At 41.5% G+C, this 27,151-nt stretch overlaps 1 protein-coding gene across 6 annotated transcripts in view; it reads left to right on the plus strand.

Annotated features, from left to right (window-relative positions):
• The window catches only part of LOC149161807 (sodium/calcium exchanger NCL2-like), a 227,013-nt gene that overhangs the window by 144,838 nt on the left and 55,024 nt on the right, over positions 1-27,151 (plus strand). For all 6 annotated transcript variants that reach the window (XM_089437051.1, XM_089437048.1, XM_089437053.1 and 3 more), the window contains exons 4-6: positions 21,363-21,508; positions 21,600-21,870; positions 21,964-22,266. In XM_089437051.1, coding sequence (XP_089293177.1) covers positions 21,363-21,508; positions 21,600-21,870; positions 21,964-22,266 — 720 coding nt within the window. The remainder of the gene's footprint in view (positions 1-21,362; positions 21,509-21,599; positions 21,871-21,963; positions 22,267-27,151) is intronic.

Consider the following 27,151-nt stretch of genomic DNA (forward strand, 5'->3'; position numbering starts at 1 on the left):
GGCTGCTTTTCAAGAAGTGGAAGAAATGATGAAAATTGTGAATTTTCCCCTAGGAGAAGACTGGCCATATGATCCTTATATTATCATATCAAACAAAAGGACCAAGCAAGTGTCTACTCCTTATATACATGTAACAAAAGCCCACATTAAAAAGTTGGCCAATAGAGATACTTGGGAAATTGAGCAACATCGAATTACATAGCAAACTTTAGAGGCAAATCAATCTTATCAATCCCCTATTTTAGAAACCCCTTGACCACATGAGAAAAACTTGAAAATAACTCGTGCACAAAGTTTTCAAACAACTTCCGAAGCAGAGGAAGATCAAAAATCAAGAAAAAGACAAAATGGAGATCAAAATTCTTTTATCCATTAGATTTCCACTGTTATAGGACAATCACAAAACACAGTTTTTTCTGAATTTATCCACAAATTTATGTTAATTGTTTATTCAGTATGATATGAAGATTTTCCTCCAAGGATTTTTAAAGAGAAAGAAAATTCTACAACCACGTTCGTATAGTAGAGTTGGGGATTGGTTCTTGTTCAAGGAGTATACAGAAATTATAATATATGGTTGTGAACTACCTCCATATCATCTTTCAATTTTTCTTCCTATATGAATTTTTGGTCTAGAATATATTAGACAAAGCTGGAGTTTATATCAGCTGCATTTTGTTTTCAAGAAACATCAGGCCACTTTCTAGCTAAAGAAAGAAGTAGGTCCATTTATTGCTAACACCAAGGCTGCTTTTCAAGAAGTAGAAGAAATAATGAAAGTGATGAATTTTCCCCTAGGAGAAGTCTGGCCATATGATCCTTATATGATCATATCAAACAAAAGGACCAAGCAAGCATCTACTCCTTATATACATGTAACAAAAGCCCACATTAAAAAGTCGGCCAATAGAGATACTTGGGAAATTGAGCAACATCGAATTACAGAGCAAACTTTAGAGGCAAATCAACCTTATCAATCCCCTATTTTAGAAACCCCTCGACCACATGAGAAAAACTTGAAAATAACTCGTGCACAAAGTTTTCAAACAACTTCCGAAGCAGAGGACGATCAACAATCAAGAAAAAGACAAAAAACAGGGAAGTAGAAGTAGAAATGTTAGCTTAGAGTGCAGAGGAGGCCACATCAAGCGAGCCTACCATTAGTTGGAATTTTTGCCATCAACATCAACAAGTCAGGAAAACCAAGCAAGAATGTTACCTTCAGCTTCAGGGAGGAAAGAAAATATATTTTATCAGTTCTTTGAATTTAAGAATAAAAACGTGAAGATGAAGCATGATTCATATTCACCGATTTGGTTACAAGGATCAAGTTCATCTCAAACAAGGCTATTATCAACATTAGACTATGAAAAAGGGCAATTGAACATGGCTATCCTAAAACCGAAAACTCAGGTTATTCAAACAACAAATGATTATAAAGTTGTCAAATTCACAGTTGATCGGAAAAAGATATATTTAGTAGATCAAATGGATTTGCACAGGTAGATAGGTGAAATGATCTTCATGATTCTCACACTCACTGCATTAAATATCTCTAAGGTGGAAAATATGGTCTCAAAGGTGAACAATCAACTCAAACAAGAGAAAATTGCCACAAGAACTAAACAAACGAAAATAGATGAGTTAGAGCAGTGGTTTATTAAGTTGGGAGGAGATCCAAAGTATGCAGCCTCAGTACAGGACTTGATCAAGTCAAAGGACCTGGATATTCAAGCATTGAGAAAAAGATTAAAAATCCCCAATTTGGAGCATGTACAGACACTGGAGCTACAGGTTGTGCAATAGGAAAAGGAGAAGTTGCTTGCACTAATGAGTGAAATGAACAGAAAGACAGAAAATTATGAAAAGCAAATTGAAGTCTTGACAAGGGAAAGAATGGAACATCTGTTCAGGGTCTTCATTAGCACAAACAACCCTTGTAGATTCATTTGAAAAATTAGCTGAGATTATGTCTGAATTAAGCTTGAGAGAGGTGGAGCTTGAGAATCTAAAAAGAGTAATTACAGTCAAGAATGTGGAAATTCATATTTTTAAAGAAAAATATCAGAAAGAAATGCAGTGATTCAAGCTGACCAAGATTTAAAAACAAAATTTCAACAGGAGAAAGAGTAGATGAAGAATCATTTAAGAGGCACTAGTTCCTTAACTGAAGAAAGGTGTATTTTGCGAGCATAAATTTTCATTGAAATCACTAGGATGTGGAATTATTTCAGATTCATAGTTGATGAGTAAAATTTGGTATATAATACATAAGAGGCTATTCAACAAATTCAAAATGATTTGGGCAACATGCCACAGATAGCCAACAAAGTTGTCAAATATCTTAATGTAATGACTTGGGACCAATTACATGCATTAAGAATTCAATGGAAAGCATTAAGGTTTTAACCAAGAGGGCTCTAGTCCAACAGGCTCAGGACAAATAGAAAATGGTGAAAAAAAATGTTGAAATGTTTATGAATAAATTCAATAATATGATAGAAATTGGTTTTCCATCCTGCTGGGAGCAGAATGAAAATATGATATCATTGGATGATTTAGAGAATTACTACCGAGGGAAAGAAATAGGGTTGGAAAGTTTTCAATTTTGTCTAGAATCTTAAAAGGGAAAACAATAGTTGATAAGTTAATCAATGTTTTTTATCTGCTTTGGTAGGTAAAAAATATTTTCTTAACTGTTCTCACTTATTATAAATATACGAAGTTGGATATCCCCTATAGAAAGATGACAATTTCTAATTATCCAGTTGGAGAGAACTGGAATCAGTTAACCAAATTTGTGCCATGAATCTTCTAGATTGTTATCAACAAAACATGCCTAACCAAGGCCATGTGGCAGACAAATAGTTGGAGCTATTGAACTATATTTTTTTTTTTTTTTGCAATTTGGTTCCTAAAAGTTTCCTTCTCAACTAATGTCTGTTGTAATATTTTTGTGTAAAAATAGAAAGCTCGAGGAAAGGGCTTTTTAGAGAGAGAAGGAAATTTTTTGTATTAAGTGGGTGGAAAATAGTTAGTTGTAATCAATCCAAATAGATTATATTTCCAACAAATTGTAGTCTGTTCATTTGCTATGTGTAAAGCATTTTTCTGATAAATCAAAGCCATTTTCTTTTATATGTTAGTCTGAGTTATACGGATTGATGTTTAAAAGTTGAAAATTGAGTATCACTTTTTCCCTCTATAATATTTACAACAACTTCACAAGCGAAAAGATTTATATGAGATCCAATTTGTGTGCAACACACCTTTCTTGTGGAATTGTATGCAATGCAATTTTTAGGATTACAGTAAACTAAATTGTCGTATTACTAGTTTTTTTTTGTACGTATGCTTCATAGAGAGATTAGGACATTAGTTCAATGTTTTAAGTCTTTCTTGTTTATATTTCTCTATCTTCATCCATCTTCTTTGAATACTTTTTTTCCACTAGAAAAATCGTAGTCTTTCATTATATGATGAAAAATTACATATAGTATATGCTTATCAGCGTATGCAATTGTATCAGTATGTCCATAATATCTACAAACCCATTCCTGTGAATGGCCATGTCAAAAACCAAAAAATCATCACGCAGGATTATGCTGTATAGTGTTCATATAAACATGTTTACACCTCGTAGGGTGTTGAGCATAAATATAAACTAGTTATCTACATCATCATATATGGCTGGTAGTTCTGCAAAAAATTTAGGAACCATCCACCTGATGGTAGGTCTGATCTATATAAGGCCTGTGATAATACTGGTACTGTTTAGTACCCCTCTATTCGTGGATTATCCACTGTACTCTTGGCAGGTGTGTGGCATCCTTGGAAAGGCCGTCGGCACAATAGTTATGTTCCCTGTAAATATGACGAACAAGGATGGTATTAAATAGAGATTTTAAATGCATCACTTCATCCAGAATATTTAAAAGTGTGTGTGCATGACATCTAGTGTTCTTGTTGATCCAATTGATAATGATATTTGAGTCACCAAAGATCTGTATATCTCTGCAATCATGATTTAAGGCAAAGTGTATTAGATGTCGAAGAGTTATTAGTTCTGCGAAATTGTTCGTTCCTTCGCCCAATCCCATCTTGACTTTGTAGTAATGCTGATCTGAAAGGTAGAGAATGAACCCCCCCCCGCACATCCGTGTTGTTGGGCTGCTCCATCGAAGAAGGCCCACAGGGAGGAGTAGTCTATAGGATCAGGAGCAAAGGGTCTGCGTGGGCGAGGTGGGGAATATTTAGGGAGTTCATGATAGGAAGCAATGATTTTTGCAATTATGGTCTGCCATCTGATCGTGCCATTTTCGAAAGTCAGTTTATTTCTAGCCAACCATATTTCCCAGCAAATGATCAGGGGTAGGCATGGCAGGTTTGTCCCTGAATGAGCGCTGTTCCAGACTTCCCAAGCTGCTGTTATACTGTCTCCTTCCCATGCTCCCGTGAATCTGATCTCAGCAGCAACGTCTTTCCAGATCTGTTTTGTAGTGTTACAGGTGAGGAACAGATGCTCGGTTGATTCGGTGCTCTGTTTGCATAGTATGCACCAATGAGGACCATGCATGGATCTGTGCATAAGCATATCCCCTGTTGGTACCTTGTTTCGAAGGATGCACCAGAAAAAAAAGTCTGGTTCGAGGAGGAGATTTTAATTGCCATATGTGCTTCCACCATTTTAGAATGATTTCAGGTTGTTTGTCTTGAAGCAGACATAGGTAGCCTTCCTTTGGGGTATAGAATCTAGATTCAGCCTTACTCCACATGAGCTCGTCTGGTCCTTGATGCGAATATGAGATTCACTCAATGCATTTGTATATTCATTCCAGATGTGGTGCCAGTAAGGAGGCAAGTTTAGTTGAGTGGCCGATTTCCAAGCTTGTGTAAAAACAGAGGAATTCTCTTGATCTGCAATATGAGCAATTACTTTCATGTTATGTTGGTTAAGTAATTGAGTGAGCTCTCTCAGAAGGAAACATCTACCCCCTCCCCCAGTCCATGGGTCCAGCCCAATGCGAGCACTGGTTCCTGTGTTTATTCTCCAAGCAAGGTGACTACGAATAATAGGGAGTGAGAACAATAGAGCTCTCCAAACTGTGGATATCCGTGTCCTGTTCCAACCAGGCAATCTTATCCAATCGATAATTTGGAGGGGCCAGATGTATTTGTGATAGGAGATGGATGTCCAGAGGTTGTGCTGGGTAAGAAGAGACCAACCCATTTTGGCTGCCAGAGCTTGTGCGAAAGAGGGTAGATCTCTGAGGCCCCATCCTCCCCACTTTTTGGGCAAGGCAATTTTGTTCCAGCTTATCCATGCAAAGACTCTTTTGTCTTGATCTCCATTCCATAGATATTTGCACCAGATTTGTTTGAGACGAGCTAGGATGCTTCTAGGGATCCAGGCTAGTGCCATCCAAAATATCAGGGTAGCTTCCAGGACAGATTTGATAAGCACTAGCCTGCCTGCTCTGGATAAGAAACGATGGCTCTAGGGGGATATCCTTTTCTCTAATTTGGTGATCAGCCAAGTCCAGTCAGCTATCTTATGACCTAAGGGCTTGATCCAAAATCCTAAGTATTTGAAGCCCTAGTCAAGAGGACGTGGATTATAAGGGAAATGGAGCAGGGCAAAAGTGGATTCTTGAGCGGAAGTGAAAGCCTGAGTAATGGTAGATTTTGCGTGATTTGCCATCATACTAGAGGCCCTGTAAAAAGTGGCAAGGATCTTGTCAAGGGCAACCGAATCACGAATACTTCCATCCAAGAAGATGAGGACATCATCCACGAACAAGAGATGAGTCAGGAAACACTGATCAGTTATCTTTAATCCTGATAATCTGCCATTCTGCTTTTCATGGTAGATGAGCCTGCTCAGGCATTCCATGACAATCAGGAAGAGGAGGGGGGAGAGAGGGCAGCCTTGCCTAAGTCCTCTTTCAGCATGGAAGAAAGGTGAGGCATAGCCATTGATGAGGAGGCTGTAGGTGTATGATGATATGCAGGCCATGATCCATATAGTAAACTGATGGGGGAAGCCCAGGTGAATAAGAAGCATTTTTATGTAAAGCCAACTCACCCGGTCAAATGCTTTAGCCAAATCGATTTTGAGGATGATTCCCTTTAGTCTTCTGGATCGAATGGAATGAATGGCTTCTTGTGCAGTACCAATGGCTTCATGGATCTGTCGATCTTCGAGAAATGCAAATTGTTCAGGGAGAATATGCTGAGATAGGATAGGCCTGATACGATTTGCGATGATTTTGGAAATGATCTTGTAGAGGCAGTTGCAGAGAGAGATGGGCTGGAAATCATTGAAGGAAGCAGGGGAGTCAGATTTGGGGATGAGAGCGATAAAGGTAGTATTAATAGAATTGTACATTCTGCCAGTAGACCGACATTCCTCCACAACCTGAAGCAGGTCCTGGGCTAGAATATCATAAAAATCCAGGTAAAACTCGATCGTCCACCCATCTGGACCCGAGCTTTTGTCTTTTTTAAACCACTTTAAGGTCCCTTCAAGTTCCTCCAGGGTAACTGGTGAATTAAGTTCAATCGCAACTTCCTCCTCCACATATCTAGGGAATAGACCAACCACTTGTATGATATCAGCCAGATTTGCTTCTTGTGGGGATCTAAACAGATTCTGAAAGTGAGAGGTGCCCAATCTAGATAGCTTTTGGAAATTGTCAGCTTGCTCTCCATCTGGAAGAGGCAATTGCCATATAGTATTTGCTATTTTCCTTCCCTTTGCAAAGTTTTGGTAAAACTTTGTATTTTCATCTCCTGCCTGTAACCATATAGCCCTACTCTTCAGTCTCCATGATTCTTCTCTCTCCTTTAGAATCTTGTCTTTTTGTTTTTCAATCTCAATCAACTTTGTTTTTATATTTTATTTTATTTTATTTTATTCTGCTGAGGTAAAGCCAAGATTTCTGTCATCCAATAAATTGTTCAACTCAGCTTCAATAGCTATAATCGACTGATCATCCTTGGCTTTTTTCTCCTTTTCCCATGCTATGGTTAAGTGTTTAAGCTGAGATAGGTTGTGGCAGAAACCTTCAGCTGCTGATCTGTGATTTGCTATTGGGTGGGAGGTCCAAAAGTCCTTGACTAAACTTGTATATCCCGCATCTTGTAACCAAACATGGTTAAATTTGAAGGGGGGCTTAGGCTTGGCATCAGGTCCGAGAATCTCCAGAAAGATAGGAGAGTGGTCTGATATTCCCCCAGACCCAACCCACTGTCTGTATCTAGAAAGTCTTTGAAGCAGAGGAACTTTGACCAGGAACTGGTCAAGCCTTCTAGCCAGGGCTGCTTCCCCTACTCTTCGGTTTCTCCACGTGGGCATAGGCTTGATCATGGGGACATCAGTAAGATTGTGCTGGTCCAGAATATCCTTGAAGAAATCAGACATGGGGTCAACTTGGGCTTGTGATCCCCAGGATTCCCCATAACCGATGGAGAAGTTTAGATCGCCCCCGATGATTACCTGATCCACTGATGTAATATTTGTTTGAAGAAAGAACTGCCAGAAATCTTCTCTCCGCTGGCAGGGGCCATAAACATTGATGAATCTGATGGATAATCCAAGCTCAGCCGAGAAAAGATCCAGTCCAATAAATCCCACTCCTCCCCAAGTGGTAGATACATTAATGGATTGTGGATTATATCCTATGGCTAAACCCCCAGATCTACCTATGGCATCCAGGGCATGGAATTGCCAACCAGGTTTGATGGTGGATAGGGTTTTCTCAATAGAATCAACATTGCCCAAGGTTTCCTGCAGCATTATAATATCAGTCGGCTCATTTTCAATTAACCTCCTCATGGCTAGTTTTTTGGAGGCACTAGCCAGACCTCTGCAGTTATAGGAGAGGCATTTCATGGTGGAACCCTTCCCGGGGAGTTCAGTGCTCTAAGAACCCCTTTCATAGTCGATTGCTTGCTAGAGGCTACTTTTGATCTGGGTTTCTGAATGGATTTAGATAGGTTAGATTTGCGTCCTCGGGTAGATTGTGAAGGTCTAGGGAAGGATAGACCTAGACCAGATTGAATGTCAGGATCTGGTAAATTTCGAGAGCGAAGATTGTAAGAATGGGGCAATACTGGATGGGAGATGGCCGAAGCCCCGAGCGAGGATGGGGGCGGAGGCAAGGTAGGGGAGGTAGTGGCAATGATGGGCAGAGGAAAGGAGATCTCGCATGTGATAGCAGGTGACAATGGAGAAGATATATTCATAGATGAACATACGGAATGAGACGAAGAAGTAAAATGAGAGGAAAGGGGAGAGAGTGGAGCTGTACCCGATTTTCTTGCCATCTTCGCAGCAGTAGCAGCTCTTGCTCGAGTCAGTGGGGGCGATGGCATCTTCTTTGAATACTAAATAGTTGTCTATTTTAGTTCGAAAGTATCCTAGTGACTGATCTTTGAGCCCCTATTGTTCTACTATAAGATATAAATTAAATCCAGATCAATTATTTTAAAATACTTTGGTGCCTTGACATAGTTCCCTAGGTAGGAACATCTCAAGTAACAACATAACCAAAATAACACTGAGAGCAATACATATTTGGACCAAAATGCATCAACAAATGGGCTCTAAATGGCCTCAAAAGTCCAAAAATAAGCAATAGTACTAATCAATAATTATGATGACATAGTTTGGGATCTAGAGTCTAGACATCCCCATTCTGGTCTTAAATCTCTTGTTGACAATGACAAGAATGGGGTAGTGTTTGTGTAAGTATAGGACCCCACCATTTTGTGGGTGATAACCCTAAATTTTTTTTTTTCTCCATTATGGTCCTCAGACGACGGCCAGCAATCCCCTTGCAGCCACCGACTAGCTCAATGTGCCATTTCTCTGCCACCTGAGCTAGCCATGTGGTTCCTCACCCATCTATCATGATCGTATGTATGAAGGTGGGCCTCCCAAACCTAAAGGTATGCCTTCTTATTTGGTAATTGCGTATTCTAGTTTATTTATCATGGAAACTTTGGGCATGGATTAATGGGGGAATTCGGCGGAAAGAGTGGTCTAGGTCTGTGCTCTTGTACCTTAAGTCTCTTTTGGGATGTTAAACTTGCACCCTAGTCTTGTGGGATCTCTTTTATTGACCTATTGGTTTTAGGGATGGTACTACATGGGAAACCCTAATTTTGGTTGCATGGTCCCGCTCCCCGATTCACATATATTACTCCCCTTCCGCTCATTACACCCCTAATCATCTCTTCTCCTAGGTTCACATTCCTCCACTGGGTCCACATAGGGTCAACCACCCCCTCCCCTTGCCCTACATCTTGGGTTGGGCCTGGAATGATGCCCGAAGGTTGATGCAACTAAAAGAAAAAGAAAAAGCATAATTGGCCACATTCAATAGGAAATTGTACCAAAAAATGCAAAAGATGGCCGAGACAAAAGCATTTAGCACGTGGGAAAAAAGCCATGACATGAGCTCTACCTCATTCCATAGCCATCACCCTGGTTCCTACATGGCCTTTAATGAGCCTTCTTTATCATTTAGGAACCCATGATGTCCCAATTCCTGGTGTGTGATGAATTGCCCCACCTTATAAGGAGGTATCCACTGCTATACTTTACGCATCATGCTCTCATTACCTGTTGATTTGGGGTAGCATCAGATGTGCTCTAGCCACGAAATTTGGTGAAGAGGTTGGGGCACATGAGATCTCCAATACCTAGAAAAGGTTTGGGTAGATTTTAAACAATTAAGGAGATATTAAAATACTTAATATTTTTAATGGAGTCCCTAAGCCTAAACTTAGGGAAAATAAAATATTAATATGCATTCATATGAAATTGTGTTAGAAAGGTACAAAAGACATGGATCAAGCCAGATCTAATCTTAGGCGTTGATTAGGAACTTAATCTCGGCCGTTGATATGTCAACAGGAAGAGTATAAGAGGGGGTTTGAGGGTCACCTGGAGGATACACCAGATGATCAGTGATTCTATTCTCTAGAGTGGGGTTTGCTAAGAGACATAGAATTAGTAATCGGGAGTTGCAGCTGAGGAGCATTGAGTACAGAGAGATAGAGAGGTAGAGATAGTGCCGGGAGAGCAGCGCAGTAGCCAGGGAGAGTGACACAGTGTCAGCGAAAGCTCACGCAGAGGCAACTAGGAGCTACGCAAAGCCTCATAGAGGCCAGCTATGCTGACGTAGACCCATCTGAGGTGATGCAGGGCCAACGCTGGGCAGAGAGGGGCTGATGCAGTCCAGAAAAAGCTGGAGCTGCGCAAAGCCTCATAGAGGCCAGCTAGGCTGACGTAGACCCATCTGAGGTGACGCAGGGCCAATGCTGGGCAGAGAGGGGCTGATGCAGTCCAGAAAAAGTTAACGTTGGGGTTTTTGAGGCAGATTGGTGCAAAGAAGTTGCTGAAAGGATTATCCGGGGTTTCATCTAGGAGGTTTGTCTCAAACTGAGAGGTATTACTGCCAAGGAAATTCTCTGTTGGGTAGGTCAATTTTGGCACCCAGATTATACTCTAATATTGCTTACTAAGAAAACCCTCAGATAGCTGCGCTGGTTTTCCCACATTGGGTTTTTCCAGGGACATTGGTCCAAAAATAATGGTGTCATATGGCATGATTGTTTCTGTTATCTTTATTTGTTGATTTGAAATATGTTGAGCATGCACTAGTGTTTATTTTCAGTGTTTACATTTTGTAAATAACTTGTTAAGTAACATAACAAGTAGGTAGGAATAAATCAGATAAAGTGCATGGAGGGTTTCTAACTAAGTAGACTTAGAAACTCCAACATGGTATCAAAGCGTGATTGCAGATCACAGGAAGATTGAGGACACCAGTCGAGTGGAGCAATAGCAGTAGAATACAACTATCCCGAGGTGACAAAAGTTGTTTCTAGCAGAGAAACAAGGGAAGGGTGATGCAGTGCCTGCGTCATCAAGGGTGAGCTAGGAAGAGGCAGCGTAGAGGCTAAGGAAGGCAAAGGGAACCTCACGCAGAGCCACACAAAAGTTGGGAGGGTTGACGCAGTTGGCTGAGAAGGCTGGGATCGCGTAGAGCCTAGGAGCTCTCACTTTCAGGTCGCTGGGGTTTAGAAGGCTGTGGGAATATTGTAGAGTGGAGCTGGTGAGGTATTGTAGTCAGAACAATACCTGATAGAGCAAGGCCAAGGGGAGGGAGTTGCTACTGAGGGTTTCTAGCTAAGGAACCCGGATCAATGGTTGCGGTTGCATAAGACGATCAGAGTAGGGGGCATCTTGACATCGGTAGAAGGATTTCCAAGAGGGAAATCGGGACTCAGAGGGAGTCCAGAAGAGAACTTCCAGACGGGAAGTAGAGACTCGGAGGAGTCAAACAGAGAACTTCCAGGAGGAAAGTAGAAGAGCATCATGGCACTACACGGAGTAAGAGACTAAGATAGACTGGACGGAGCATCGAACTTCACAGTTTGGAAGGCCAAAATCTTATCCATACTTGACAGAAATCGTGTCAAGAACTTCGCCTTAAAGGTTATAGCTATCCCAGTCGACCCCAATGATAACGACAAGTACGAGGAGGCAATGGCGAGGGCCAAGAGTATCATCCTTGACGGGGTCAAGGACCATGTAGTACCACACATTGCTGAGAAGGGAACGACATATGAGATGTGGGAGGCCCTCAAGAAATTGTACCAGCATACTTCTGCGCAGAGAAGAATGTTACTTGAGAATTAGTTGAGGTCGTATCAGATGAAGAAGGGAGAACTGATCGACACCTTCCTCGGAGGACTGAACGAGATTCGAGATCAGTTGACTGCTATAGAAGCCATGCCGGATCAGTAGTTGATGGTGAGGACAACCCTGAATGTTGTCTCATAAGACTGAGAGGTATTTGTCCAGAGTATACTAGGTAGAGGGAAACTCCCACCTTGGGATGAGATGTGGGAAACTCTTCGCCAGAAAGAGATCAGACGACAGTCAAAGATAGGTATCAGCGGCAAGGGGATTAAATTCAAGCAGCAAGAGAAAGATGTTGCCCTAGCATCTGAGGGAAAGCAGGAAAAGCGGAAGAAGAAAGATCTCTCCAAGATCAAGTGCTTCCACTGTGGGGAGCTGGCTCATTATGCGACCTAGTGTCCAAGGAAAAAGAGTAAGGGAGAGTCTTCTGAGACTAAGACAGTGCTAGCACGGGCAGAGAAGGAAGTTTTGCCGGATGATGTGATCTGGATTTAAATAGGAATGCAACAAATTATAGAGATAACCATAAACACAGAGATGCAGCGGAAATAATACTTCATTTCATTAATGTAAAATATTGAAATATGCTTATAAACAGAAACGGAAATAAACCAATTGGGGCGATGGTAACTTATCTCTGAGAAGAGATGTGGCAGCTACATGGCTTTGAACTGTGTTACAATGAGGCTCGAAGGCCTATTTATTTTTGAGAAACAATGGAAAACCCTAAACATCCAAAAACGTAACCCTAAAAGATGAAACGCCAAACTGTGGGCCCCGTTTTGGGTAAATTGGTACATCAACTTCCCAGGGTCGTAACTTTGGCACTCTATCTCCGTTTAACACGTACAATAGCTCGTTACAAATATCTATCCAAGAACTATAACTTTGGGAAGAGCAACTTGCGTGCTCCCAAATTTCCCAAAAAACATTGTTTAGGGCCTCAAAACGGCTTTGGAAGTTTAGGACCCAAAAAACTGCTAAAAATAGTAAATTGTGCTACAAATAAGGAAACTAAAAAACTGCTAGAGACAGTTGTGGGGGTCCAGGTGGGATAGGTGGTTGGCCACCAACATGCACTTGGATCATTCCTCCCCCTTAGGAAGCAATGGTCCCCATTGCGTTAAGTTTCTCCATCTGCTGAGCTTGGTCTCTGGTGAGCTATTATGTAATCTCTGATGTGTCCAGTAATGGTGGGAAGCATGGTCGAGGGCGTTCCACATCGAACACTCGGTGCAATGGAAGGAATGGAGGAATGTTGTGCTCCAAAGCATTGTTTCTCACAACGTTGGTAATGCTGTAAGGACCATGTCGGAGTGGTTTGAGCTTCTGATGGGCTCTTGTCAGGTGTTCTTTTTGCAGATGCAACCAGACTTTGTTGCCCACCTGAAACTTGTGTGGTACCCTTGTGAGCGAGGAGAAGTTGTTCATGTGTTCGGTCATGACCGTATCCATTTGCTGCTACTGCTACATGGAGGGACCCTTCATGGGGTCATGGATGTGGCTACGATCTTCCCCTTAATTTAGGACTGAACCCGACAAAAAATGAATTTCCCAGTCTGGGAGACGATCTTGCTGCATTTCTTAGTAGTGATCAAAGAGGTGATGATAGGTGGGACTACCTCCGGTATCTTGTATAATGAATTACCCAAAGTAATAATGACAGCGCGAGGCCTTGACTCATACACAACATGTTGCCTCCACAAGTATGGCTGGCCAAATAGTACATCACAAACATCCAGAGGTGTAACATCACACAATACCTCGTCTATGAAGGTCTTGATGCTGTAGGGAAGGCGACACTGCTGGCGAACTTAGAGATCTCGTCCTTGGTGAAGCCACCTGATACTGTACGGCTGCGGGTGTGGTGTAGTTGGTAGGACCAACAGCTTCACGACCTCTGCTGAAATGAGGTTCTTTTGGCTACCACTGTCGACAATGAATTGCAGCAGTGAACCCTTCACCCACATCTATGAGTGGAAAAGACGCTCCCCCTCCTCTAGATCTTTGGGCTCACTCTTCTGGATCTTGGCGGTGGCAACAGTGGCGCTAGGCTTCGCATCAATGACCTGCTTCCCTTTGCCATTCCCCTTGTCGGGTTCTGACTCAGGGTCGGAACATGCATCTGATTCTAAAGCTTCCAATTCAACCACTAGCCACTACTTGGTCCGACACTCACTTGTGTTGTGAGTGGGGCTCTTATGGAACTCACACCACTTTCCCATGTCCTTCGACTTTGTGGTGTTGTTCTTTTCTTGTGGCTTCGATGGGTTGTCTTGGTTGTTCTTTTCTTGTGGCTTCGATGGGTTGTCTTGGGTTACCCCGCCTTGGCTTTGTCCTTTGGTCTTCGGATTCGCAGATCCAGAGTCTCGCTTCTTCTGTTTGAACTTTTGCTCAATTTTGACAGCGTAACGATATGTTATGCCGAGCGAGGAGATGTTCAGGAACTCCATCTCTTCCTAGATATATCTGTGTAGGCAGCTGCGGTATTTGAGTACTAGATGCAGTGCACAATCTTTGATACCCAACTGTGTACGAAGGGTATGAAAAATGTTAGTGAACACCGGCACATCTTGGTCCCTTCCCTGTCGCAGTGTGGTCCACTTTATGTATTTGTCCTCATAGCTTTTGACAAGGTAATACTGCTCCTTAAGAACAGTGAGCCCGTACTTTCATCCTTTTGCTTGCAGTAGGTTTCCCACCAGTCCTTGACGTGGGGGGTTGCTTTGAGAAGAGTGAAAATAATCTTATCCTGATTGGAAAAATCATGAACAGAAAAATACCCATCTAGCGGATTTAACCATTTATCTACGGCATCTGCGTCTATCTGACCCTCGAAGATGGGGATTTCAAAATTAACTTGTACCTTAAAGGGTGTGGCGTTTCCAGAGTAGCTGTTGGAAGCCGATGCGTTTCCTTTGGGTAGCTGCTGAAGGATCTGGGCAAAGTTGTCCATCATTGCTTCCCTTTGTTGCTCGAGGGCTTTTTCAAGGAAGATTTTGATAGGATCTCCTGCCCCCTCGTCTTTCTTTTCATCCACCATGGGAGGTCGTCAGGATTTTTGAGGCTAGTCTTATAGAGGTTCGACCAGTTCAAGCCCTAACTCCTTATATCCCGACCTCGTTGGGGACAAGCAAAGAAAAATAGAGAAAAAGCAGACCGCTCTGGTACCACTTATCCGGATTTAAACAGGGACAAAACAAATTACAGAGATAACCATAAACATAGAGATACAACGGAAATAATACTTCATTTCATTAATGTAAAATATTGAAATATGCTTACAAACATAAATGGAAATAAACTAGCTAGGGCGATGGTAGCTTATCTCTGAGAAGAGATGTGGTGGCTACATGCCTCTGAACTGTGTTACAATGAGGCTCAAAGGCCTATTTATTGTTGAGAAACAATAGAAAACCCTAAACATGCAAAAACCTAACCCTAGAAGATGAAACACCAAACTGTGGGCCCTGTTTTGGGTAAATTGGTACATCAACTTCCCGGAGTCATAACTTTGGCACTCGATCTCTGTTTGATGCGTACAATAGCTCGTTACAAAGATCTATCCGAGAAATATAACTTTGGGAAGAGCAACATCGGTCCATGGACCCATGTTGCTCCCAAATTTCCCCAAAAACGTTGTTTAGGGCCTCAAAATGGCTTCGGAAGTTCAGGACCCGAAAAATTGCTAAAAATAGTAAATTGTGCTACAAATAACGAAACTAAAAAATTGCCAGAGACAGTTGTGGGGTCCAAGTGGGATAGGTGGGTGGCCACCAACATCCACTTGGATCACGATGACTGTGCCATGAGTGCACATGCACCACTTGAGCGGAAGTGGGGAGACATCGAGCTGTAGCCAGGAAGACTACAGGCGATGAGGGGCAGGATCCTTGAGGTACCCAACCTCTTAAATTAGACCTTGCTACGGGAGCCTCGAAGAGGAGTAACAAGACAAATTGAGTTGGGTAGAGATGGATGCAGATGGAGCGACAGAGAGAGCTACAATGCAGGAGTCCCGAGACAGCGCAAGGCTAGCAGGTTGCAGCAGTGCGAGAGGCACAGGGGTGTTGCACCAGTGCAAGATGGCACAGAGAGGTGTGCAACGATGCAAGATGCAGGGAGTTGTTGCAGCAGCGTAGAGGTCAAAGAGGGAGTACTTGTCAGCGGCAGAGGGAGCTTCAACATGAGGAGGGTCTCTAGCCCAACAGAGAGGATAGAGTTGGGAGATCAATTACTTACTTCTCAGTGACTGAGTTGCAGTGCAGTGTGGATGCAGTGCTGGGAAAAAGGACCAGATGCAACAGTGGTAGTGGCAGAACCATGGGCAACAGTACAGGATACAACAGTGCAGAGGATGGTGGGCAGCAAGCCTAGCATCAGCACAGGGACCGATGTCGGATGATCAGAGTAATACTCAGTGAGGAGTATTGCTAGAGCACAATCCTCGCTAAGAGGGAGTGTTGATTTGGGGTAGCATCGAATGTGCTCTAGCCACGAAATTTGGTGGAGAGGTTGGGGCACATGAGATCTCCAATACCCAGAAAGGGTTTGGGCAGATTCTAAACAGTTAAGGAGATATTAAAATAATTAATATTTTTAATTGATTCCCTAAGCCTAAACTTAGAGAAAATAAAATATTAATGTGTATTAATATGAAATTGTGTTAGAATGGTCCAAAAGACATGGATCAAGCCAGACCTAATCTTAGCCGTTGATTAGGGACTTAATCTCGGCCGTTGATATGTCAACAAGAAAAGTATAAGATGGGGCTTGAGGGTCACTTGGTGGATACACCAGATGATCAATCATTCTATTCTCTAGTGCGGGGTTTGCTAAGAGAGATAGAATTAGTGATCGAGAGTTGCAGTTGAAGGGCATTGAGTACAGAGAGACAAAGAGGCAGAGATAGTGTTGGAGAGCAGTGCAGTAGCTGAGGAGAGTGACGTAGAGCTAGTCAGGGCTCATGCGGGGCCACGCAGAGGCAACCGAGAGCTGCGTAGAGCCTCAGAGAGGCCAGCTTTGTGACACAAACCCATCCGGGGTGACGCAAGGCCAATGCTGGGGAGAGAGGGGCTGACGTAGTCCAGAAAAGGCTGATGTTGGGGTTTCTAGGGCAGAGTGGTGCTGAGGAGCTGCTAGAAGGATTATCCGGGGTTTTAGCTAGAGATTTGTCTCAAACTGAGAGGTATTACTACCAAGGAAATTCTCTGTTGGGTAGGCCAGTTTCGGCACCCAGATTGTACTCTGATATTGCTTAATAAGAAAACCCTCAGATAGATGCACCGACTTTCCCATGTTGGGTTTTTTCGGGGACATTGGTCCAAAAATAATGGTGTCATATGGCGTTATTATTTCTGTTTCCTTCAGTTGTTGATCTGTAATATGTTGAGCATGCACTAGTGTTTATTTTCAGTGTTTACATTGTAAATAACTTGTTAAGTAACACAAGAAGTAGGTAGGAATAAATCACATATAGTGCATGGAGGGTTTCTAACTAAGTAGACTTAGAAACTCCAACATTACCTAGAGCCCTGAGCAGTTAACCAAAGAAAATCATAAAAAGGCAAAAGGCATATGAAGAAGGGTGACAAATATCAAGGCCAGGGTAATTCATGCACCACGATTGCCCCCTCCTACACATTATTTACCCAAGTGCGGGCTTTCGTTTTATTAGCTACCCTTGTACCATGGCATGTTATCTAGGTTGCCCCCTTTCATTCGCTACTCCATTCCATCATTATGCCACATGCCACCACCATTTGAAGGATGTACCATGGACATAACACCCCCTTTAGAGGTAGAAACCACCTAATAGGATTCCTGGTTAACCCTATTTGGAGCTGGGAGACATTAGCACATGCCAAAGCCCACTATGGAAGGGCATGCCATTATGAAGTGCTCACTTGTTATCCATGGTTTATAAACTCTTTTACTTGATTTCTTTAATGACTTGGTGTGCTGGAAGGCACGGGGACACATTGAATATTATGCAGGATTGCAGGTGGTTTCCATTTGAGTTTGGTCTCCCTATATGGGGTCCTGACCCTACAGGGCCACAGTGGCACATGTAGGGTGTGTGTAGAGAACCATGGGCCTCCAAAGTAGTAGACAACACTCCATGGATCGCCATAACCATTCAAAGATTGCTCATGGTTCACTTATTGGACGAGGAAGATGCACTTGATCCATCATGCCCAATTGGCCCCAGAGTTGTACCATACACTTGGTAGATGATCTAGAACTTGTACAATGATGTGGCATCACCTACAACATCATCCTAGCCCTTGCAAGCAATCTACAGGCATCTTCAATTTGTTTGGAGACCAATGATGACACTTGTGTGCCCCTACATGTCATTAGGAGCACCACAAGTTATTATAAGGAGCCAACCCCTTTTCCACTGCCTTGGGAGTTCAACTACACATTATGGCACATATGGACTCCATTAGGCCTCCTCCAAGGCCCAACGACATGCACAATTCATTATTCAACCTCTTTGAGAGGCTTATTCTTTTGTTTATGAGCTAGTTTGGTGGGCTTGTCACCAAACGTTAGTTATTTTGCACATTATTTTATTGTAGGGGCTAATGTAGGCCTAATTAGATAAATCAAACACATTAGAAGTGTATAAATACAAGTGATGTGAATTCATTTTAGCATCATGATTTGGTTGGACTTGTATCTCTTTAGAGAACTTTGCTATCCTTCGTGGTGGACGAAATTTTGGAGCATGGAATGGATTTTGATGTTTGGATCATTTTCTCGTCTTGGAGTTTCTTATTTGACAAATTTTTGATGGTTGGATATACTCTAGTACATGTATGTGCAATTTTAATGCTATTCTTTGCTCTATTTTTGTCACATACATTGTTGTTGGGATTTCGCTATTCTACGACTAATTTGTTGCATCTATTATTGGGAAGTTGTGGAAATTTTGCTTCTAGATAGTGATGCTTCATGTATGGGCCATGTATGATGAGTGAATGTTCCTAGGGATATTTCATGGTTGAAATTTATCTTGATAAACCATCTATTTTGCAAAACGAAGTATAAAGTCTTTGAAGCTACTTTCCTTTGCCCTAGTGCTAAGTGAAGTTGCCTTTAAGGCCTCGTTGACCAAGAAAATCAAATTTGAATTGATAATCATTCTTGATTCCAATCTCCCCAAAGGATTAGGCACTGTTCTACCATAGGTGATTTCCCTAAAACTTATTTTTCTTCACATTCTCCTCTTCTTTCTAGGTCTAGCCCCATAGGTCACCTAGGGCATCAAATATCTCACAATCTAGCCATCCAAATACTTCAATTTTTGGTCCACAATTGCATTGATGTGTCCTTAAGAAGCCCTCCAAATTTCATGAGATTCCGATGGTGGGATCTTGAGATATTGCAAGCCCTAGATCAAAGACCAATTCTTGCCTTTAGTTTCCCTTAGGCTAGAAACCTCACTGGGATCATTGCATTTCCTTTCATTGAAAATTCATTCCTTGATCCCTTTCCCCTCCGTAATTAGGTCAAGCGTATCATTGGTTGCTAAATCCTATCCCCTGGACCTAACCTGGGTACGCTTGGTCTCGTACGGTCCTATATCTTATCAAAGTCAACTCTTCAAAATCCACTTGGGAAACCAAGTTCCACAAGGATTTTAAGGTTTAGGAAGCTCCTTTACAAGTCACATTCTCTAAGCCAATACGTCAAATCCCTACTCCCAATCCTAGAGAATCATGTACCTTGTTTAAGAAGTAAGCAAGTCCCACTCTTGAGTTGCTCCTAGGAAAGGGTTATTGAGATCACTTCACATCCATCTTAGTTGATATATCCTTCATAAGTGATTCTCTATATATCGGGTCTCCTCCCATCGGTGAAAGTCCGTAAAGAGTAGGAAGCTTTAGCTATGGTGACAATGGGCTTTAAATTTATTGTTGCTCTTGACCTAGCAAGTGCTCCTCTAGGACCCCCTGATAATTTGAGCGGTAACAAGTACTAAGGACATGACAAAGCCATTGAACTGTGCTCATAGAAATTGACATGCAAGATTGAACTTGCAAGAACGAGACTTGATTGGAAAGGAGCTTTAAAAATGGCAGTGTTTAAAGGACATCAAGGAGAAATGAAATAGCAAAGTTATGTTCCTACTAAGAGCCTTAAGTCAATAAAGTCTATGGATGCGATGTTTCAAATTTGAAGCACACCTATCAGCAAAAGAGGCCTGAATAAAATTGTGCTAACTAGAAGAAGACTGTTGGTTGTGAGAATACATATGGGTTTCAATGATACATTATTTACTTTATAGGTTGTAAATGCTTGTTATGTGGCTCAAAAGCTTGGTTGTTAGTGTTAAACTGGGAAAAAGTTGCCTATTTCAAATAAATATGAGGACCTTGCCAAACATTAAGAATATAAATGCCATTTGGATTGTGCATGGGCAGAAGGGATAAAGATGTATGTAAAAGACATACATTATTTGTGTGTGGTTTTCTAAATAAGCGTTTGAAGATATAGAAGAGTTTACTAAAATTTTTCATTTAGCAATACAATGTGTAGTGATTCAAGCAAGTTTAACATGTATGTTTGAGCCTTGCTATAACATTCCAAATCAAATCACTGAATAATTCATGATGCTAAGGGATGAAAGCATGACCAATTCTTAAAAATCAAATGTAACTGGTCCATTCAAATGTGCAGTGTGAAAATGAAATGCGTGGCACTGTGCAGATAGACAAAAAACAAATAACTGACGATGTCAAACAACGAATACTGCGGTAAAATCTGGGAATACTCTTTTGGCTAGTTATTCAAAATGATATCTGTCGTATTGTCAATGAGTTTGGTCTTAATTGGAATTGGCTATCTTCCCCATATTGAATGTATATTTCACTTTGTTTGATGTATTCCACATCAAATTGATGTCTATTACTTTAAGCATGTGTACATTGTGGTTTTAAAGGATCAGAAGGGAACCTTACACTCCTGTTCAAAGTAGTGGCAGGGGCTTTTCTTGCATTTAGTTGATAAAATTGGATAAACTAAACCTGAATGTCATGATGAGAAGTTCAACTTTGGTGAAGTTCACAACCAACACAGGAAAGCATGATGCTTTCCAGAGGGTCCGCTCTCCAGAAGTCAATGCTTGTGCAAAGTTCCCTAGAGTAGCAGTATAAAAGATTGAATCTTTACTAGTTTCAGTTTATCACAGATAAAATTGGAAAGATGTATCATATGAAGAAATTCAGTTCAAGTATGGTGGAAAATATGTTTACAAACCTTTCATAAGATTACAATTGGATTATAAAGATCAGTATGTAGGTTGGTGTGGATGTGCATGCAATTGTTGTTTGAATGTTTCTTATTTTCTGTTATTATTACAGCAGCTTGGTCTGTTTTCTATGTCAATTACCCAGTCAATGCATATCATCGAATCTGTTAAGTTTTGGATAGTGATTTCAAGGTATTGTTTTGAATATTCTTCAGTCAATATACTTGAGTAGTGGTGTACGGATCTGTCTAGTCATTGGTTTGTGGTGGTGTATGGATCTGTAGAGTTACTAGTTAACCGGTGACTTTGTATATGAATGGAAGCAAAGTACCTTTGAGGGTGGAGATTGTTGTATCTTCTAAATTGTCGTGTATGTGGCATTTGCAGGTCTTACAACCATGGATTCAGAAAAGACGAGTGGCATATGTGAAGCAAAAACATATAGTATCAGCTATTCTGAAAAATGTGCATTCGAAAGGATGGGGAAGGCTCCTCAAGGAAGATGGCGAACCTAATCAGGATGTCCTTAAAAGGTCATACTCAGAATTTTGTTTAGCCACCTCTATGCAAAACTTTAGGCATCTTCACATTGTAACAACCATGTTTGAATCTCGTTAAATGCAGTGTATTTGAAAAACTTGACGATGACGATGATGGATATTTGACAAAACATGAATTACGTGGGCTTTTATATGGGCTTGAATTGCAAGGTCCAGATTCAACAACTGATGCCGTTAACAAAGTAATGGCGGACTTTGATTCCTCGAGAGATGACAAGCTTAGCCTAGAGGAGTTCAAAGTTGGAATGAGTAAATGGCTTAGGATTGCAACCTCCACACTTGGTCATTCAAATTCAAATAACTACTCAAGGAAATTTATATCTGATTTTCACTCGGTATGGAATCCCTGATTTATTCTAGGAACATGCTTAAAGGTTGTTATGATAAGCTTTTATTTATCCTTTTGTATGTTTATGCTAATACTGCAGAAAACAAAGGAGGAACTTGAGGCTCTTCAGAATGAGAATGAGGAGGAAGTTTCTGAAGTTGATAATCCATACAAAGTTTATCTGAAGGCAGTAATGCTGATGCTAGGAGGTGCCATTTTAGCAGGCATATTTGCAGATCCCCTTGTAGATGCTGTTGACAATTTTTCTGATGCAACAAGCATCCCTTCATTCTTCATCTCATTCATAATAATGCCTTTGGCTACAAACTCCAGTGAGGGTGTTTCAGCAATTATTTTTGCAAGCCGGAAGAAAAAGCGCACTGCTTCTTTGACTTATTCTGAGGTTATTCCTTCTAACTTCTGTATTTTTTGTTTGTTTGAATCAAGGGCAGGGATCGGTTGTGTGTATTTCTGTGCGCACTAAATAGAAAGCGTATTTTTAATGTTTCTGTAATAGAGATTTTTTTTTTTTTTTTCTTTAATTCCAAGCAACGTTTACAAGTCTCTTGATGGATCACTCTTTTGGATTTTGGTTGATGGATCATTCTCTTGACATATGGGTGCTTGCTATTTCATGTTATATTTTAATGGAGCATCTTCATAATCTTGCATGATGGTGATGTCACTAGGAGGGGGCATTCTACATGGCCCTCTTATCTTGAATGTGTGCTGGGGACATAATGTTTGATGGAGTGAGTGCTGTGTCATTCTGTAATGTACTTGTTACTACTCAAACTAGAAGGGGTCCAAGGAGGGGATCCTATAGAGCAACTACTAGGTTAAGGGGCAACAATGGAGCGACAACCCACTGTCACCTTAGCTAAGGCTCCCTGTTCTTTACGGACTTTTACCGATTGGAGGAGACCCGATAGAAGGGGAACTTTTACCGATTGGAGGAGACCCGATAGAAGGGGAATCACAATGATGAATAGATCAATTATTGGATAAGGAGTGATTCCTAAAGCCTATTCACAAGAGAGACTCAATTAAATAGCTTGCTTGCTTGAGAAACGAGGTGATAGGATCTCTAAGAAGGGCTAAGAGGACACTTGAGCCTAGGTTTAGAGGATATGCCTCGACAAGGGGCCTCCTAGGATTAAGGATTCTTATGGAGAAATGGATTCTATGTAATCCTTGTGGAATTTGAGTTATAAAGTTGTGTGACCACAAAGAACACAAGTGGACCCTAAACTGGTCAAGGGTATGGAGCTGATCGACCAAAGAGGGGCTTGAACAAATTAGGAAAGAGAATAGGATCAAAGGACAAATTTTCTTTTGAAATTTGGATGGAATGATCCAAATGACGACACTAACTGAAATCAACTTAGGGAGAGAAAAGATCCTCGAGCTGGGGCTTGCCATATCTTGGGATGCCATCGGAACATTGTGCTCAAATTGGAGGACCTCTTGAGAAGACCCTAGCGTAGTTGTGGACCACTTTTCAAGGTGTTGGGATGGCTACAAAATATTTCGCTTGATGACCTAGGTGACCCTTTACGGTTAGGCTTATAATTTGGAAAAGTGAAGAAAATAGATGTAAATTTGATCACCAAAGGGATACGAGGATCAATGCCTTATTTCTTGGGCTTAATGATGTCAAGATACACATAGATCGAGAATTTTTGTGAGCTAAGGAGCCCTAATTGACCTTTGCTAGCCTCTCCAAGGGAAACAACTAGGTCAATAGGGATTTATACTACAAATTTTCCAAAGAGATGAAGTTTCAAGGTCTTTCAACCTAAGAGGTGCTTCTAGGAACATTCATGCAATCCCTCAAAGAGAAACACATGCATTAAATCACCTATTCAAGGTCGCAGAAGAATTTCACATTACATTAACCATACAAGAATAATCATAACAATATACATGCATTTGACAAGTAAGATAACAAGAATAAGATCAAAAATTTGACTTACATGAGAGATAGAATATATCCATTCATCCACTTTGCATTAGAAAGAAGCTCAAAAGACAATAGCGCAAATCCAAACATCATAGTGCAGCTAGAAACTCCAAAAAGTTTATCCTAGCAAAAAGTGCAAAAATATCTCAAGAGATACCAATCCAATCCAAGTGATGATTAGAGGTTAGAATGAGCCTCTCTCATATTTATACAACTCTAAAGGGGATTCGATTCACCTAATTGGCCTAATTTAGCCGCAAATAATAAAATAATACATAATAATGACACAACTTGGTGATAGGCCCACCAAGATAGCTCAATAATACAAAGATTAGCCTCTCAAGAGGGAAAAACAATGAATATGATGAGTCGTTGGGCCATTGAGGAGGCATAATGGAGCCTAAATGTGCCAAGTTGAGTGAAAATGCTCCAAAAATAATGGACAAGGGGTTGGCCCCATGTTTTCCAAGCTCAAGTGACATGTTGTGCTGCCAAGTGTAGGGGCACAATGACGTACTCATGGGTCTCCAAGTGGATCAATAATGCCTGTAAAACATCTGTAAGGGCTAGGATGATGACATAAGCCCTCCCTTTGTCCCTTGTAGTGAGACACATCGTCATCTGGACCCTAGAACATCTTCCACGTGTGGTACATGTGTGGAGTCAGTTGAGCATGGTGATCCAGGTGATCCTCGTCCAAAAAGTGGAACACGAGCAATCCCTGAATGGTGCTGGGGATCCATGAAGTACTCTATGCTATGGTGGAGGCCCATGGCTCTCAATGCTCACCCTACAAGTGCCAATGTGGCCCTCTAGAGGGTGTGGACCCCGTATAGGGAGACCAATCCCCAAAATGGAAATCCACTTGCAATCCTAAATAAGATCCAATGTGTCCCCTTGCCCTCCAATACAACAAATCATTAGAGTAATGAAGTAAAAGAGCTTACAAATCTTGGAATCAAGTGGCCAATTCATGGTGGCATGCCCTTCCATAGTGGGCTTTGACATGTATAGGTGTCTTCAAGCTCAATATGGGGGTTAACGAAGGACCCTATTAGGTGGTTTCAATCTTTAAAGGCGGTGAAATTTCCATGGTACATCCATCAATGGGTAGGTGGCATGTGATATAGAGATGGGACGGAGTGCGGATCAAGGAAGGCACCAAGCCACATGTCATGGTACAAGGGTAGCTATGATGAAGGAAGCCCACTCTTGGGTATATGAGTGTAGGAAGGAGCAAATCGTGGTGCATGAGTTACCCCAACCTTTGTTTTTCGACCCTTCATATGCCTTTTGCCTTTGATTGATTTTTCTTCCTAACTGCTTGGGGTTCCAAGGGATGAGAGCATGATGTGTAGAATATGGCAGTAGATACCCCCTTTTAAGGTGAGACAACTCATTGCCCACCAGAGCTAGGACAATCATGGGTTCCTTAATGTGGAGGGGGCTCATCTAGGGCCCATAGGAACCATGGTGATGGCCGTGAATGAGGGGTAGAGCTCATGTTTGGCTTTTCCCATGTGCTAAATTTGTATGTCCCAGCCAACTTTTGCATTTGGTGGTACATTTCCTGTTGTAAGTAGCCAAATTATGCTTTTTCCTTTATTTTTAGTTGCATCAACCTCCAAGCATCTTTCTAGGGCCAACCCAAAGTGTGGACAAGGGGAGGGAGAGGCTAACCTTGTGCGGATCCAGTGGACACATGTGGACCTAGATGGGAAAAGTGATGAATGGGGTTAAAATGAGCGGAGGGGAGTGATGTATATGGTGTCGGGAAGCGGGACCACACAACCAAAATTGGGATTTCCCATGTAGTGCCAGCCTTAAAGCTAAGGGCCAGTAAAAGAGATCCCATGGGACTAGAATACAAGTCTAACTACCTAATCGGGTAGAGGCGACAAGAGTACAACCCTAGCCCACTCTTTCCGCGGAATACCCCCACCAATCCATGCCCAAAAGTGTCCATGATAAGTAAACAAAATTATTCAACTAAACCAATGAAAAGTCATACCTTTCTAGTCAGGAGGCCCACCTTCAAACATTCAATCATAACAGATGGGCGAGGGACCACAACGCTGGTTTGGGTGGCGGAGAAAATGGCACATCAAGCTATTTGGTGGCTGTAAGGGGCTGCCGGCTGAGGACAATATTGGAGAAATTTTTTCTCCTAGGGATATCACCCACAAAGTGGTGGGTAATAGTACCAAGCAAAAATTCATACAAATTTCTTCACAAGTTTTAAAACTTTTCCTCTGACACCTTTCTACAAACAGTTAATGTGCCAGCTTTGACAAACACCGAAATAACACCTTCATCTAATAATACTGCAAGAAACCATGCTTTCTTCAAACATTTCAAGAGCAAAATAAGAAGAATGATATTGATAGATTTCTGGGGCAAAAACGAGACTTTATTTGAGAATGATCTTCAATGATTACAATGCAGAACCTGAAACTTGCTCCAGCTGAAACGAAGGCAATTAATTTCCTTAATCCACTGCTAGTACAATGCCTGGAGATCACGCTTCAGCGATACTGGGTTAATTCAGCCTGCTGGACAATATAATTCAGCCACCAATAAAGTCTGCTTCAGCACTTGAGATTGACTGATATACCAATTGGAATGATAACAACTTTCAACCTGATGCAAATAAGGAATCAGACCACTGGAAAGATGAATTCGTCATTGGCAGAGATAAGGTCTGCACATAAAATAAACTCAGCCTCTGTTAATAAGAATTCGGCCTCTTTAAAACTGATTTAGAATTCCTTAAAGATGCCAAAGATAATTTTGTTCTCCACCCAGAATAACAAGCTTCTGATTTGGATCCTTTTGCTGGGAAATTTGTATTTCTTCTTGAGGAGAAATCGACCATCCAAGCAAAATGAATTTGGCCCTCTTTATTCAGCCTTCAGGTGGCCACATAAAATCATGAAATCAACCTCTCCTTCCAATCTTCAGCGGACTGAGATAACTCTTCCAAGATGAGCGAATAGCAGGGGAAATGACCAACTCAGCTTGCAAAATCTACACAATTTCCTGGTGCAAATCGAGCCCTGAATGATTAATGAAACTCAACCTTGATAATTGTCAAATCAAACTCCAAAATTCGGCCCTCCTGAAAGACTAACTTGGCCCCTTTATAAATCAATGCCTTCAACTTCAAAATCCATGATCTCTTCAAGTAATCGACATCTGCTTCATATCTAAAAGGATCTGGGATTTCTCGACTATATGCTGGGCGGATGGCATAATGGAAAACCCATTCGGACTTTGCAACAACATACAAATTCGACCCTCTACAATTCTGCCTTCCACACTTGCT

Source organism: Pinus tabuliformis, chromosome 5_2 (assembly GCF_031772625.1).
Source record: "Pinus tabuliformis cultivar Carrire ecotype Pingquan chromosome 5_2, CPIR1, whole genome shotgun sequence".
NCBI classification, from domain to species: domain Eukaryota; kingdom Viridiplantae; phylum Streptophyta; class Pinopsida; order Pinales; family Pinaceae; genus Pinus; species Pinus tabuliformis.